Genomic DNA, 15,230 nt, shown 5'->3' on the forward strand with positions numbered 1-15,230 from the left:
TTCTCAGCCAGGTGTTGATCTTAGCCGCATCCAATCGAACGTCCGGCTCACTGGTGACGATCGGTAAGTTGTGCGACCGGATGAACGAGGATACGAGTCCAGGACCAGAACGCGCGTCAACCAGAACTCGGATGATTTATCACGTCCTTCGACTCTCCGATCTTTTCGTTTGTTTCTCTCTTAGCGATTAATGCGTTCAGTCGGCACTCTTTCCACACCTTGTCACAAACTCGCGGTGTCCCATGAGGAAAATCGAGAACTCCAACAAACGGTTCAAGGTTCAATGGACGATTAGGTTAGGTGCGAAATGCTACGCGCGATATTACACGTGACTCACTGCGAGCATTGCCGCTCGATATTCTTGGATCGCGACACGATCGCAGCGTAACGCGAAAACGGTAACGGGCGATCCGGTTCCCCACGTTGTTGTGTTTGGCGGAAAAAGCGCTCCGACAGAGTTCAAATCAATTTTAAAAATCTGACATAACACAGATCAGCGCCATCTTTGCTGCTGATCGCTGGTATCGCTGTCTGTCATCGTATCCAACATAATCGACATCAGTTGATCGCGACACGAGCGGGTCATATGATTAAAAACAACAAGAACAATACGACAATATTCTCGAATGCGTATTCTGGAAGGATAAAAAGAAAGAGAGAGGAAGAGAAAGTGTGTGTGGGCGTGCGCGCGCGAAACGTAATTAACGAAAAAGATACATCCCCTACAGCATAAAGTTGCACAAAAGTTGCAGCAACATTACAGAGATTTTGTAGCGATATTGCTGCAAATTCTATGCTGGATCTCTTCACACGCGGTTTCTCTCCCTTAATTATATCTTTTCCTTTTGTCTTTTTGTAACTACATTTCAATACATTCTCTCCGAGAAAAATTTTACTCGATATACTACATATATGTACGTTACACATATACATGTATTATATATTTCGAATAAAATTTTCTTCGGAGATGTTCTGAAATGTAATCTTTAAAAAATTGTTTGAAAAAAAATTGTTTGTGGTGAAAATTTTTTTCAGAATTTTTCATATAATTTTTCAGATTTCTATATAATTTTATAACTTTCTCACATTTTTTTTATACAAATTGGAACATTTTTCAAAAAATCTACATCTTTTCTCAGAATTTTTCATATATGTTATCCTATACAGCACAGAAGATTGAAGCAGTATTGCTGTAATGTTACAGATTGCAATGTAACATTGCAGAGGTATTACAGAAATGTAAATTAACAATATGCCTGCAAAATATCAGTAATATGCTTGTAATATTTCACAAACATTGCAAAACTGTAATTCTTTAATTGTTACAATAATAATAATATAAAAATATAAGTTTTTATAATATTTATGTAGTACAGTCTTTTAATTTAATAGCCGTTTTTATAACATAATAATTAATATAATTCATTTTATATTTAAATAAAAAATTTATTGATTTATTTTGACGGCCATTTCATTCAGCTAAGTTTTATATTTATTTTAAATATGAAATCCAAAGATTGTATAATATCGAGTTTGGACAATCAATGCACACATCATTATCGGATAAGTAATTAATCTATTGAAAATTGATTTATCGAAATGTTAATTATGAGATCGATGATGTATTTATGCCTAATGTGATGCAAAAATAAACCAGCGCCCGAACTTTATTGATAAATTTCATACCGTTATTTTTTAATCGATTTTAATTGACTCGGAATGATTTCGAATTAAAAAGAATCACTGGGATTAACTTAATCCATGATTAACTTACCAAGCGACTGTATTATTAATGTGGATAATATTTGTAGTTTGTTCGGGGCATACACATGCTTTATCCTTACGAATAAATTTATTTTTTAAAATTAATACTATATTTATTGGAATATTTTATGGTTTTATCATAAAAAAATGCTTTTGGAAAGCACACATCACTAGAAATTGCGATTTGTAGAAAAATTAAAATTAGTGAGATATATGTATAGAAATAATTTTCATTTTAGAGTCTTCGTAAAAAATTTATTACAATGTAATGTATTTGGTAATATTTTTCAAAAAATATTTGAAATTTCGAATGGAATAGTTCTAGACAGCGCGATTCGTATACGGAACCGCGTTGTCACATAATAGAATGTTAAAAATGGTAAATAAATGGATTTATTTTTATGAAAATGATAACAATAACCCATCCATTGAATAATTTAAAATTTTTTAAATTAGCCTCTTTTGCACTTTTTTTGTACGACTAATGGTTTCGATGATATAATAATTTGAATGTTCATAGCGACATTTTTTTACAACTTATAAGCGTTAATAACTTCATAAAATAACTTCATAAATTTATTACAGTTTTTTAAGATTAAATTTTGGAAATTTGGGGGGATTATTAATATTTCAGATTGCGTTGAAAATCTGACAATCATATCGGCACGTAATTATAATTTCTGAAATTAATTTATTTAAATGAATATAATTCAACATCTTAATATTCAGACTGTAGTGGTGCTTCGTATTTAAAATAATGTTTATAAAAAAAATCTCGAATTTTTTTTTCGCGAAATACATCCTAGATGTTATATATATATTGTTCTATTATTATATAATGAAATAAAAGAGTAATTAGAAATAATATTATTCACATCTTTGTAATTTATATATTTTTACGCTGCGTTTAGAACCATTACCCGAGTGTCTGTATGTATCATTTTTCTTGTTGTTTACATATTAAACAAGCATAGATTTTTATATTAAAATGAGAAAATAATCATATTCGTGTATTCGTAGATATGAATGTGCATATATTTTTCAGCCTAATTTATGTTATTTATTCATTCAGATATGTCGTCATGTTTTTCGCAAATCTTGTTTCCTTTTGCTGTATCTTGTTTCTGCACTTTATACACTTTTACTGTATCTTTTTTATACCTTTTCTGCACTTTTTTCGTACTCTTTTACACGTTTTCTATATGTTTTCTATACTTTTTTGCACGTTTTCTATACGTTTTCTGTACTAATTTTTTTTCGTATCTTTTCCACAACAATCCTGCATTTCTTACATATCTCTTCGCATCTCTTCTCATCATTTCCTCAACTTTCTCTCTCTCTCTCCGATCATTTCTTCCCACTTCTACACATCTTTTGTATCTCTTACACTCCTGTTGTACACCTCTTCGCATCGTTTCCGCACATCTTCCGCAATTCTCCTACACACCTTTTCGATACCTTTATTGAAAAAAACCATGTCATGTCGTTACATGAATTATTTCAAATCAATACGATTTTTTTTTTAAATACGTAATTTGAAAAGTTACATGATATATTCTTTTTTCTTCTATTTCTATCATTCAATTCTTTAAAATTCGATAACTATAAAATCACATGATAGATGAAATTAATATCATGTCATTTTTCAAATTATGTCATTTAAAAAATCACATACTAACTTGAAACAATCCGTTACGTGATTTACATGTTTTAATTACATGATTTCATTATACAATTATGTGATGTGATTTTTTTTTCAGTAGGGACTACTTTCGCATCATTTCCGTACTTCTTCGGCATTTCGTACGTCTTCTGCATTTCTTCCGCATCTTTCACGCATCTCATTTGCGTATATTATTTATTTACATATCTAATTTTTATATTTATTTACATATCTATGTTATCTGTCGACTTTTCGATGTTATCTACCCATCCGATGTTATACATTTATCTACATTATTTATTTAGCTATTTATGGTATTTATTATCTACCTATGTCATATCTATTTAGTCGTCCATGTTATCTATTCACTTTCTCACACTTTTCCACATCCTTTCTACACTCATATTTCTTCTATATGTACATAACAAATACGGAAAAGTTGCATTAAACATGTTGTCATGTTCAAAACATATGCGGTAGCATTTCGCGTTAATTACCGTCCATTATCATTAAAGAGCGAGTCACAGTGAGACAAATATTGTACTTACTTACTAAAAAGACATTATATATAACAGGGGAAATTTTCCCTCTAATGCATGTTGTAATCAATACGAAAGCGAATATCCTATTTCATCGGGTTTGTGAAATTTTTGAGCAAAATCCCTCAAATTAGGTATTAGTTTCTGAGAATCAATACTATGAAAACACTCTGATGAAAATTTTTCTCAGAATTTTGCATATAATTTTTCAGAATTTCTATATAATTTTATAACTTTCTTATATTTTTTATACGAATTGGAATACTTCTCAGAAAATCTACATCTTTTCTCAGAATTTTCGATATATATTAATTATAAAATAAGATTTTTAAGATTGTTTAGAAATATAATTTCTGATGAATTGTTATAAAATCTAAAAAATTAAAAAATATTTTTTAAAAATTATGGAATGAGAAATCTCAAAATATTTTAAAATTCATATGTATAAAAAATTCTGAGAGAAGTTGTAAATTTTTCAAATATTTCAGAATATTTCTGAAAAATGTTCCAATTCGTATAAAAATTATAATTAATTACGAATTGGAATATATAAGAAAATTTTTCACCAGGGATGTCTGTAATGTATTAATATAATTTAAAGAAAATGACGTTGGAATGCAGATAAATACGTATGTAGAAATATGAATGCGTATATATGTAAAAGCGAATTGTGAATTAGAAAAAAGTCGCCGATACTGACATAAGCCTCCTAAAGCGACATCCCTTTATTTTTCAGAAATTAACTATTGCACTTTATTAATACTAATAAAAACATAATCTATTAATTAAAAAAAATGTAAACGCATATTCGTATATTTGTGGCTTGTTTTTATATGAAATTAGTTAAAAGCGAATTCTATGAATGAGAAAATAAAATTCTTGTGATTTTCTTTTGCAAATTGTAATTTAAATAATAGTGACTATATTATTAATAATATTAAATCATTATAATGCTTGCAATTTTTTAAATCAATTTTATTTATATTATTTTATTTCTTAGTAATTTATATTATTATTTTTTTTTCATAATATGGTTTTAAATATAAAATCGAGATGCAGTGTAAACCGGTACACTTGTCAGTAAAACAAATCATGAGAACTTTCCAGTAAAAAATTTTTCAAGTATGAATATGTATAAATATGTATAAACATACATAAATATTTATAAACATGTATAATAATATACGAAATATGTTCATACATGTTCATACATCTCTTTTTCTTTTGTAAAATTACTTTTTAGAGTAATTTTAGAATAATAATAATAATATGTAATGTGAAAATATTACGGCTGTACAAAAGGACAGTATAAAAGAGGCCCCATGGCTCCGCAGGTAATTGAAGAACGCTGGCATTATCGACAATTAATATAAATTTGCTATTATATTAATATAAATATTTGGCTGCGTATCATAAGGTTTGTTTATATCGCATTCTCCAACATGCTTTTATCCATGGACGTCTTTCACCATGCTCCTATCATAGTTCTTCCTTACTCCAACAAACGCATTGGAGTAAGTAGGAGCTATGATAAGAGGTCGCTATTTTGGAGAATGCGACGTAAACAAATTTATAATACTAATCTTTTAGATTTGGTTTGATTGGTAATTTTGATACAAATCAAAACAAAAATGATGACTTTAATAAGACATCTGTTTTATTTGTTCATTATTTGGTAAAATTTCTATAAAGAATACTTTAAATTCAATAAAAAATAAAATTTTTCTTTTAAGATAAGGACATAAAACACCCCAGCAAACGAGAAAATGGATTGAAATTTTTTTTTATCCGAAAATATTTTAAATAGCGAATACTTTTTTTTTAATTTAATTGAATTCAAAATTATATTCAAAATATTAATATTAATTATATTCAAAATTTTGAATTGAAGTATTCACAATTTGTGTTGTATGCATAAAAAAAGCTAATATTATTTTTATATTGAAAGGCAGATATGCTTCATGCAATTCTTATAAACGAATAAAAATGCATTCAAGATTGAAAAGTATTCATTCTAACATTCGTGAATCAATATTTCTGAAAATCTGAATCCATTTCAATTCATTTCAATCCATTCTCGTTTGCTGGGACTTGAATTGATGATGTTAACTCAATATATTGCTTATGTCCCACATGACATGTAATATTATAGTAATCTTGCAGCAATATTATAAATTTGCTGTAATATTGCATGGTAAATAATATTGTCAGTAATATTGTATAATATCGCTGCAATATTAAATGTCCGCGGCAAATTCATTGCAATAATATTTTTGCGATATTTTTGTAATAATACTGTATAATATTAAGCAATAATATTAAGCAATATTTCTATGCTAATATTTTGCAATATTGCGATAATATTTCTCTGTACTGTACTAATATTGCAGTAATATTATTAGTATAAATATCGCTACAATAATAAATGTCTGCAAAAAATTTATCACAATGATATTTCTGCGATATTTATGCCTTACTACTACAACATTATGATATATTACAATAATTCCTTATTTTTATTTATTTTCTTTTTCTTTCATTCTTTTTGGGTTTAACTTTGGGATTTAAATTCTCGATGTAGGAGTGCTCACCATGACAGGATAATTTTTATTCACAGTTTATATATATTATATATATTACATAGTTTGTGTTGTCTCTGAGGAAGACTCAAAAGTCAGCCGAAACATATAAACGCACTTAGTAGAATAAAGAAGTTTTACGTTTTATAGATGTATTATTTTCTTCTGCACCTGACTCCTAGTGCTCTTTTTTTTTCTTCTCAATTTCTTTTAAATTCTTTTCAATTTTTTTTTAAATATTGTATATATTGTACAATTATATATAATTATAAATATGTAAAATATGTCCATATATATAACATTTTTTCCCGAGAATGGTGATTTTATTTAGCGATGTGCTTTTACATAATTGCTCTTATTAGATATGGTAAATCGGATAAATGCTCACAATAAGTAAATTGTAATGTAATAATTATGCGTAATTGTAATGTAAATCTAAAACAATAATCATGGCTGTTTTATGTGAAGAACACGAAGCTCCTTAATCTTCGTCTGATTTAACATCTATATCCAATTTTAAGCCTGTCCCGCGTAAATGTTCCTCCATCCATTTGTTGAATCGTCGAGCGAGGTCCTTTGACATGTAATTCATCCAATCGCCGATTTCACCCTTCCTGATAAATTTGAAATTCGGATCGGTTTTTGTCTCCTCTTTGTCTAGTAGCAATTGTATGTTCACCGAAGGATTCGCTGCCATTTTAGAAAATTTCAGATGTTCGCATAATCCAGCAACTTGCTCGTCCGTCACGTTTTTGCCTAAAAATTTTGCTGTCTTGTTAATCGCTGCCACCTGATCCTGCAAAGTATAACGTATAATTCACAACAAGAGAAATCAAACGAAGATTTATTCCAAAATTAATTGTTTTACCCGTTTCATTTCTTCATACGTGAAAAATAATATGTTAGCTTGATTTCTCGACTTCCAGAAAGGCAGAATGTGATCCCAAAACGGAGAGAATGGCACTAAACAAATATATTTTATTTCTGAACATTGAACATTGAACTCTAATTTCGATGTTAATTTTGATATTTTAGCGTCATTTCTCAGACAGAATATTTGTGATAAATGTTTATTACATGGGGAAAAATATTTTATATATAATTATATATAAATATATATAATTATATATAATTATATCTAACTATAATTATATTATAGGTAAGAGAAAAAGTCCTTTTACAAGTTGATAAAAAGATTTTTTTTAGCAATCCATAGGTTCTATTTAAAAAAAAAAATTTGGTTTTTACACAATTTGATAGAGCAACGTTTTATCTTTAAGAATTTGTAATTTTAATTATGATATGAATAATTTTAATAGAGTTACAAGCAATAAAGTTAGAATGTTCCTATTTACTTAATCCGCGAGTAATTCAAAAACAAAAAATCGTAGGAACATTTAAAAAAAATGATTTTATAGGGAAAGCTTCATGTTTTCACGATAGATAGTCGAAAATTTACTCAAATTTTTTTTAGACACACTACAAAGTGAAAAAAAATTTTTGTAGTTTTCTATATTACAAAAAAATGTAAAAATTACAAAACTCACATAAATTCAAAAAACATTGTAATCCATAGTAACTATTTAAAAGTAAAAATTTCAAGCTTTAAAACTCTTTTCTTAAATTTAAATTTTCATTATTTTTAATGAAGATATTGATGGAGAAAAGTCCTTTTATTAACTTGTGTATGTGTAAAGGAACTTCTTCCCTAACCTAATACATAAAACATTTTATATACATATATGATTATATAAAATAAATTATATAAAATAATATAACTATATAAAATAATATAACTATATAAAAATTGACATAGTTTATATACAATTATATATAATTATATATAAAATATCCATTTATATAACAATTTTTTCTCGAGTATTCATTTTTTTTAAAAATATTATATTGGGAGTACAAATTAGTTCGGTCCGTTCAAAAATGCATTTATTTCAAAACAAAATGAACAGATCAATTAAAGTATTGTCCATCGCTACCTACTACTTTTTCCCATCTCTCAGGCAATTTTCGAATTCCATCTCGAAAAAATGACTCGTCTTTGGAGGCGATCCAATTTTGGAGCCAATTTTCGATTTCTGCGAAAGAAGTGAACCGGTGACTTGCCAAATCATGCTGCATCCTTCGGAACAATCAGTAATCAGAAGGAGCAATGTCCGGAGAATACGGCGAGTGCAGTAAAACATCCCATTTGAGCGTTTCCAAATATTTTTTTACGACTTTAGCGACATGAGGCCGAGCGTTGTCATGAAGAAAAATAACTTTATCGTGTTTTTGCTCGTATTCCGGCCGTTTTTCTTGCAATGCACGGCTCAAACGAATCAATTGTAGCCGATACCGATTGCCTGTAATGGAATCGCCAGGTTTCAGCAGCTCATAGTAAACAAGATCTTTTTGGTCCCATTAGATACAGAGCATGATCTTCGAACCATGAATGTTCGTGGTGTTGATGTTGAGGTTGATGGTAACGATTGATCGGGCTTAGCGTAGTATTTTTTCTTCTTGGAATTGTTGTAAAATATCCACTTCTCGTCTCCAGTCACAATCCGATGCAAAAAACCTTTTCTCTGTTGTCTTTGAATCAACTGTTCGCAAGTGAAAAATCGCCTTTCAACGTCTCTCGATTTCAGTTCATAGGCACTCAATTTCCTTGTTTTTGAATCATTCCCATGGCTTTCAGTCGTACAGAAACGGCTTGTTGAATAACCCCTAATGATTCTGCAAGCTCTTGCATTTGACTCTGATCTTTTTCAATGCCTCTAATTCTTTGTCTTCGAATTTTTTTGGCTGTCCAGAACGAGGCTTGTTTTCAACGCTGAAATCTCCATCCTTGAAACGTCGAAACCATTCCCTACATGATTTATCAGTTGGAGCAGTCACCACAAACTTCATTCACACAAGCATTCGACGGGCTTCAGCCGCACTTTTCTTCTAATTAAAGCAAAAAATTAAAATCTCCCGCAAATGCTGCTTGGTTAAAATTCGACATTTCAACACAATAAAAATCAAGGTTTTTGTATAAAACTCAAAGCGATATAAACTGAATATTATTAGCAGATGTTTAACCTCTCTGGAACCGTCAAAGCTGTCACTATGAATTCATAGCTGGAGCCATCTTTAGGGAAACGGACCGAACTAATTTGTACTCCCAATATAAATATTTTTTTACATGTAACATTTATAATAAATCTAAATATTTCTAATAAATATTTTTTACTTGGATTTTACTGTAATGTTTTATTAAGTATTTTCATACCATTTATTACAATATTTATAATAAATATTTTATAATATTTATAATAAATTTTTATGATTTGCGCAAGACCACAAAAATATTTATCATAATATTTAAAATAAGTTTTATAAATGTATACAAATGTTTTATAAATATTTTATAAATATTATGCTGTCTGGATTTGGAACTAGATTGAATAGACATAATCCAAAATTATTACAACGAAAATTTAAGATATCTAATTATTGAAAACATATACATATTTTTAAAAAGTAAGTATTCCTGGAGAGCTTATTAAAATTCTTTCAAAATTATAAATTCTTCTAAAAATTGTGACGAACATATGTTGTGAATCAATGATGTATCATTCAACGTACCATTATCACGTAGCATCAATTCTGCGAAATCATCGAAGCTTCCATTCAAACCGTGGAATGTTTTGCAATAATAATAATAACTGACGCAAACGTCTTTTGGATTTCTCGTGATATATATTATCTGCAAAAAAAGAAATCAATACAAAGACGAAAATAATCATGACTTTTCATATGTACGTTGCATCATTACCTTTGGCTTCTTCTCGTGGAGCTGCCGCGGTAATAAATCCCAAGGTAGATGAGTTTTAATGTATCGCGGCCTTGGCATCTTTGCTACATTTTCGACAGAGTCACCCAGAGCTTTAAACCATTCATCATACTTCCCATTGATCATGATAACCGAACTCCTGATGAGGGAAGACATTTGGAGAATAATAAAGGGTATATTCCGAGTTACGCATGAAGTGTATGATGTATTATTTTATCCTTCTTTATTATTTAGTAAGCAACAAGAACAAATGATGCATCATGCGCTTCATGCGTAATTCGGAATGCATCCAAAGAGCATCCAGATAGCAATTGTTAATGTTATTTATTGTTATCGTCACTTTGACATTAAAATAACACTTAATTTAATTATGACAATATTTTAATATCAAAATGATGATAATATCTGTTTGCTCTACCTGGATAGTGTAATTTCTCTTGCAATTTTACAAAATAATGATTCGACTCGTGAATCTACTTACTCGAGTACAGGACTCCGTTTTAATATGAGTGTACGGGCTTCTTCATAATCAAAGTCATGTCCGATGCACCATGTCATTTCCTGTGCCCAGTTACTTCCTGAAAATCAATTGTACATATTAAGAAGTAACATTTGAGAAAAGAGAATCAATCATCAGGCAACATTTAAAAAAATATTTTTAATATTTATTTTATATTTTTAATAAATGTGTTAAAAGGATATTTTAAAAGCATTTACTGATTGGAGATTAGTGATAATACTTGCTTGGATTTACTCAATCGGCGATTATAACTCTCGTTTCTATCAATAGATTAACTTTCATTTTGGTTTAACTTGTACTTCATCCTTTTCTAATTCTTGAAACTAAAAAAAGATGAAGAGAGTTGAACCAAGAAAAATTAAACTTTTGGTAGAAATAATTCAACTCGCTTACGGTAAAATTTCTGATCCATAATTCATCGTTTCTAATCCAATTTTTTCATATGTTAAAATACAGTAAAAAAATTAGTAAATCTATCTGCATTAACAAAAAGAATAATCAATTGAGTATAACAATTGATTAATCAGGGTTTGATCAAAAGTCACTCTAATTACGTGGAATTTTTTTCATTTCGAATATAAAAACCTGTTTGTTTCTTTTTTTATTATCTTACTGTAAAATTTATTTGGAATTATTTACTGAATTGTGTTACTAAAATATTTACCAGTTCGAGGAAACGAGATCATCCAGATGTCATCCTCATATACCGGCATGTCACGTATTTTCTGCGCATAAAAGATAATTTTTGGCGGTAACAAGCAATAACTGGGTTGCACCTTTACAACACTCGGCTTCATTCCAAATATCTCGTCTAATTTATCCGCTGTCTCGTCATCCATAGTTGAAAACACGATCGATCTTTTATCCACTGCAAAAAAAAAACAATTTAATAAAAATAAATGATTTAAAAATTTGCTTTGACAATTCTATATTTGACTCTCACTTATTCCTTACTGTTTATATCGTGCGGATATTAATATACGCGAATTTAACGCAGATTTCAAGTATAGACTTTACGCACTCAGATGCTGTTGCACATACGACTTGCAGAGAAATGAATGTACTTCCCGATGACCTACTGCCGACTGGGACACTTTTTACCGGTTTTATTCCTTTTCCCTGTTTTCCATAACTTTCATACTTTCATATTTGCCATGTAAATAAAATGATCAATTTTTATCGCGTGCATTTAATAGTAAAGCTCACGATCACAAATAATAGCGAATATGTTTATATATTTAGACTCAATGAATAAAAAAACAAATTTTTTAATCGAAGGGAATTATGAGTCAAAGCTAGATGTTAATTATGAGCAATTAAAAAACCATCTTTTTTACTTATAGCCCTTTAATTTTAAAATATATTTGTATATTCTCTTTATTTATGGTTTATACATTCTTTTTTTTACTTAAATCTTTTGTGTATGATTTCATCATATTTTAATTTGTTTTTTGAAATAATTAAGAAAATATTATAAGCGCAGAGTAAGATACGTTAAGATATTTTTGTATCTTTCGGTTCATAAATAATCTAATTTTTACAAGGCATTTTAGATTTAGATGAAGTGTAGTTTGCAAAATTGAAAATAAAATTTTAGCATTCAGTTAATTGCGCTTTTAACATTGCAAGAATGTTGTCAATACCCGGGAAAAAAAAACATACAGAAGTACCGCTTCCAATTTTTATGATCCAGCTTTTAGTATATTTAAAATTAAAATAGAGTACTCTTGAAATCATTCAACATTCATTATAATTTTCTTTTTAGTTTCGATGATATTCTTTTCAAAAGAAAAGAATAGATTTTTTCAAAGGAATGTTTCTCCCTAAAAGTGGATACGTATAAAAAAATTAAATTAAAATTAATATTCTTTATTATGATTTAGAATACATGTTAAAAGCTTATTAAAATTAGAAAGGAACATTTCGTGCGTTTCCTTGTTAAATAATAAATAATATATACATATTTATATAGAAAGCACCCATCGAAGCCTCAAGAATATTAATGTACATATTTTATGATTTTTTACAATACTCAATATTCAGTGACAATTCGTATGTGTGCTACAAATCAAAGTTATATTTTAATAAATACTTCTTACGATTTTAGAATAGTGCTATTTTCACGAATCCTGAACTTTAGATATTTTATCGTTTGTGTACGTTATCGTACGTTTGTATCTTATTATTGTTGATGTTTATGTATCATGGATGTGTTCGGAGAGAGACGTTATTCGCGCTATTTAGCGTTACAAATTGTTCACGGAGCTGCAGATAGCACTAACACGATCATTACGTCACAATTGCGCGCTATCAACTTCAGGCGAAAATCTGGAACTTTATAAAACGTTGACAATCGTTCGATGACAATTTTTTAAAAGTTTATACATTTTCAAACTTTATAAAAACGCTTATAGAACACCATTGAGTTTGAAACACTTTCAGAACGCTTATGAATACAGTATATATCGTTTCATGAAAGTTTTGTAATGCTAAAGCAACACTTTAAATGTTCAGACAAAGATGTTCAGTAAATGCTGATGCATCGTGCAGAGAGTTCACTGTCAGACTTTTCAAACATTTAGCAAACGCTTTTCTCAATACTGTGAGACAAGCATTTTTCTTCCGTTTAACAAATGCTGTTTCAAATGCTGTTTCATGTGCGAATTATTGAGTCTTAGTAAACGTTTTGTAAGGCATTTACACATACGACTTAACGCTCAAAAAATGGTTTCTTCAACTCATAACACAAGCGTTTTTTCTCCGTTTAGGAGAATGCAAATAGCTTCTACATATCTCATTTTTAAGCAGTATGCAACATCGCCACTAGGGACACAGAGAAATTCAATTTCTCACATTTAAAAAACCATATCGAATAGGATAAAAGGCGCAGTACGAGACTTTTCAGTGAAATATTTTGTATCTTTTTTTTTTGATAAAATGTCTGAGTTTAGCAGATTTAATACTTGAATTGAACGTCAAACATTCATGAAACTTTTTATTTTCAGAGTATGCCTTCCAAGCGCTGCAGCGTTGCAATTTCTGTTTTACGAATACTCTACTGGCCGTTAAATTCTCAAACAAATTCCTGCAAACGCTCATGTAAACGTTAAACAAATGTTTATGAAACTTCTTATTTTCGTCAGAGAATGCCTTCCAACGTTGCAATTTTCGCTTTATGAATACTCTAGACCGTTTTTAAACTCTCAACGAACTTCCGCAAACGTTCATGTAAAGGTTAAACAAATGTTTACAAAACTTCTTTATTTTCGTCAAGGATGCTATTCCTTGTATTAGCGTTTACAGACCTGACCCTAGCGTAATGTTGATAGCGTTTAACATTTGTCAAAGGTTAGATTAATGTTTAAGAGAATTCTGTTCTCTAGTGGCATCAAACTTTTCTCTCTTTAGAATTTTGTAGAATAAACGTACGTACGTGTGAAATTCAAATTTTATCGTAGTGAATGCAATCTCAATTTCAATCTCTACAATTGAATGGCTTGTCACTAGGCTGGAGTGAACGTAATTCGTATATCATCTTTTCAAAATTTCTGCAAAGTTCAAACTTGTATATTTGATTTTATTACAAATGTAAAAGTCAGAGGCATCTTGTTGCCGATTTTTAATTCCCGTGTACGAAAAAAAGTTACTATTGCGGTATAGCGCAGCAGGGTATTCCGCTACAGATGCTTAAGTCCCAGTCAGAAATAATTTCTCGAAAAGACGTCGTTTCAAAAAGATGTCGAAAATAAAAAGTCAAAAGTTTTCGAAATTTCTATTGATTTCTATTGATTTCGATGGATTTTTGACTCCAATTTCGATTAATTTTCAAGTTGGAAATAAAATCTTGAATTGATCTAGTCAGCAAAAAAATATACTAGTGTCACTAATGCAATAAATAAATTCGACAAGTAGAATCACTATAATAATAACGTAATAATGGTGGAAAAAATTTCAAAGTTTAAAGTTTAAAGTTTTTTCAATTTTAAAGTTTTATTGAAATTTTATTGCAAAAATAAATATTGATTAACATCAGAGGATATACGACAAAATTATAATAAAAAAAAATTTATTTTATGAATTTGAGAACTAATTTTACGATGCACCCACGCGCGGTCATCAATCCGAATCCGACTTCTCTTATCACGCTTCATTTCTGTGATCGTACGGGAACTGTTTCTTCGAAGAACCATGACTACCTATAATGCTAATGAATGTATAGTTGTAACATATCTGTTCAAAGACGTTGTGAAAGAGACGGAACACATAAAAAAAAATATAATTAATATTAAATATAGTAGTAATGTACAAATGATGATACCTTGTTTATGAT

General features: G+C 29.2%; 2 protein-coding genes across 2 annotated transcripts in view; one reads left to right on the forward strand and one right to left on the reverse strand.

Moving 5' to 3' along the window:
* Positions 1–6,562: 6,562 nt before the first annotated feature.
* LOC105626709 (sulfotransferase family cytosolic 1B member 1-like) lies at positions 6,563–11,739 on the reverse strand. The gene is made up of 6 exons (XM_012208007.1): positions 11,565–11,739; positions 10,862–10,958; positions 10,363–10,519; positions 10,173–10,293; positions 7,414–7,508; positions 6,563–7,341 (listed from the first exon to the last, which is right to left on the reverse strand). Exons 1-6 carry the CDS (start codon positions 11,737–11,739, stop codon positions 7,027–7,029), a joined length of 960 nt encoding a protein of 319 aa, XP_012063397.1. The 3' UTR covers positions 6,563–7,026.
* A 3,349-nt stretch (positions 11,740–15,088) lies between these two features.
* Positions 15,089–15,230, forward strand: part of LOC105626833 (protein fem-1 homolog A) — a 13,057-nt gene continuing 12,915 nt past the window's right edge. Inside the window, exon 1 of the mRNA XM_012208126.1 lies at positions 15,089–15,113. Coding sequence (XP_012063516.1) covers positions 15,089–15,113 — 25 coding nt within the window. The remainder of the gene's footprint in view (positions 15,114–15,230) is intronic.

This window comes from Atta cephalotes (assembly GCF_000143395.1).
Source record: "Atta cephalotes unplaced genomic scaffold scaffold00006, whole genome shotgun sequence".
Taxonomy (NCBI): Eukaryota; Metazoa; Arthropoda; class Insecta; order Hymenoptera; family Formicidae; genus Atta; species Atta cephalotes.

Coding starts and splice junctions, on each gene's coding strand:
- LOC105626709 (XM_012208007.1), bottom strand. CDS start 11,739: ATGGATGACGAGACAGCGGATAAATTAGACGAGATATTTGGAATGAAG. Junction 10,520..10,861: donor AAACGGAGTCCTGTACTCGA/GTAAGTAGATTC, acceptor TTCCCTCATCAG/GAGTTCGGTTATCATGATCA. Junction 7,342..7,413: donor CGTATGAAGAAATGAAACGG/GTAAAACAATTA, acceptor TATACTTTGCAG/GATCAGGTGGCAGCGATTAA.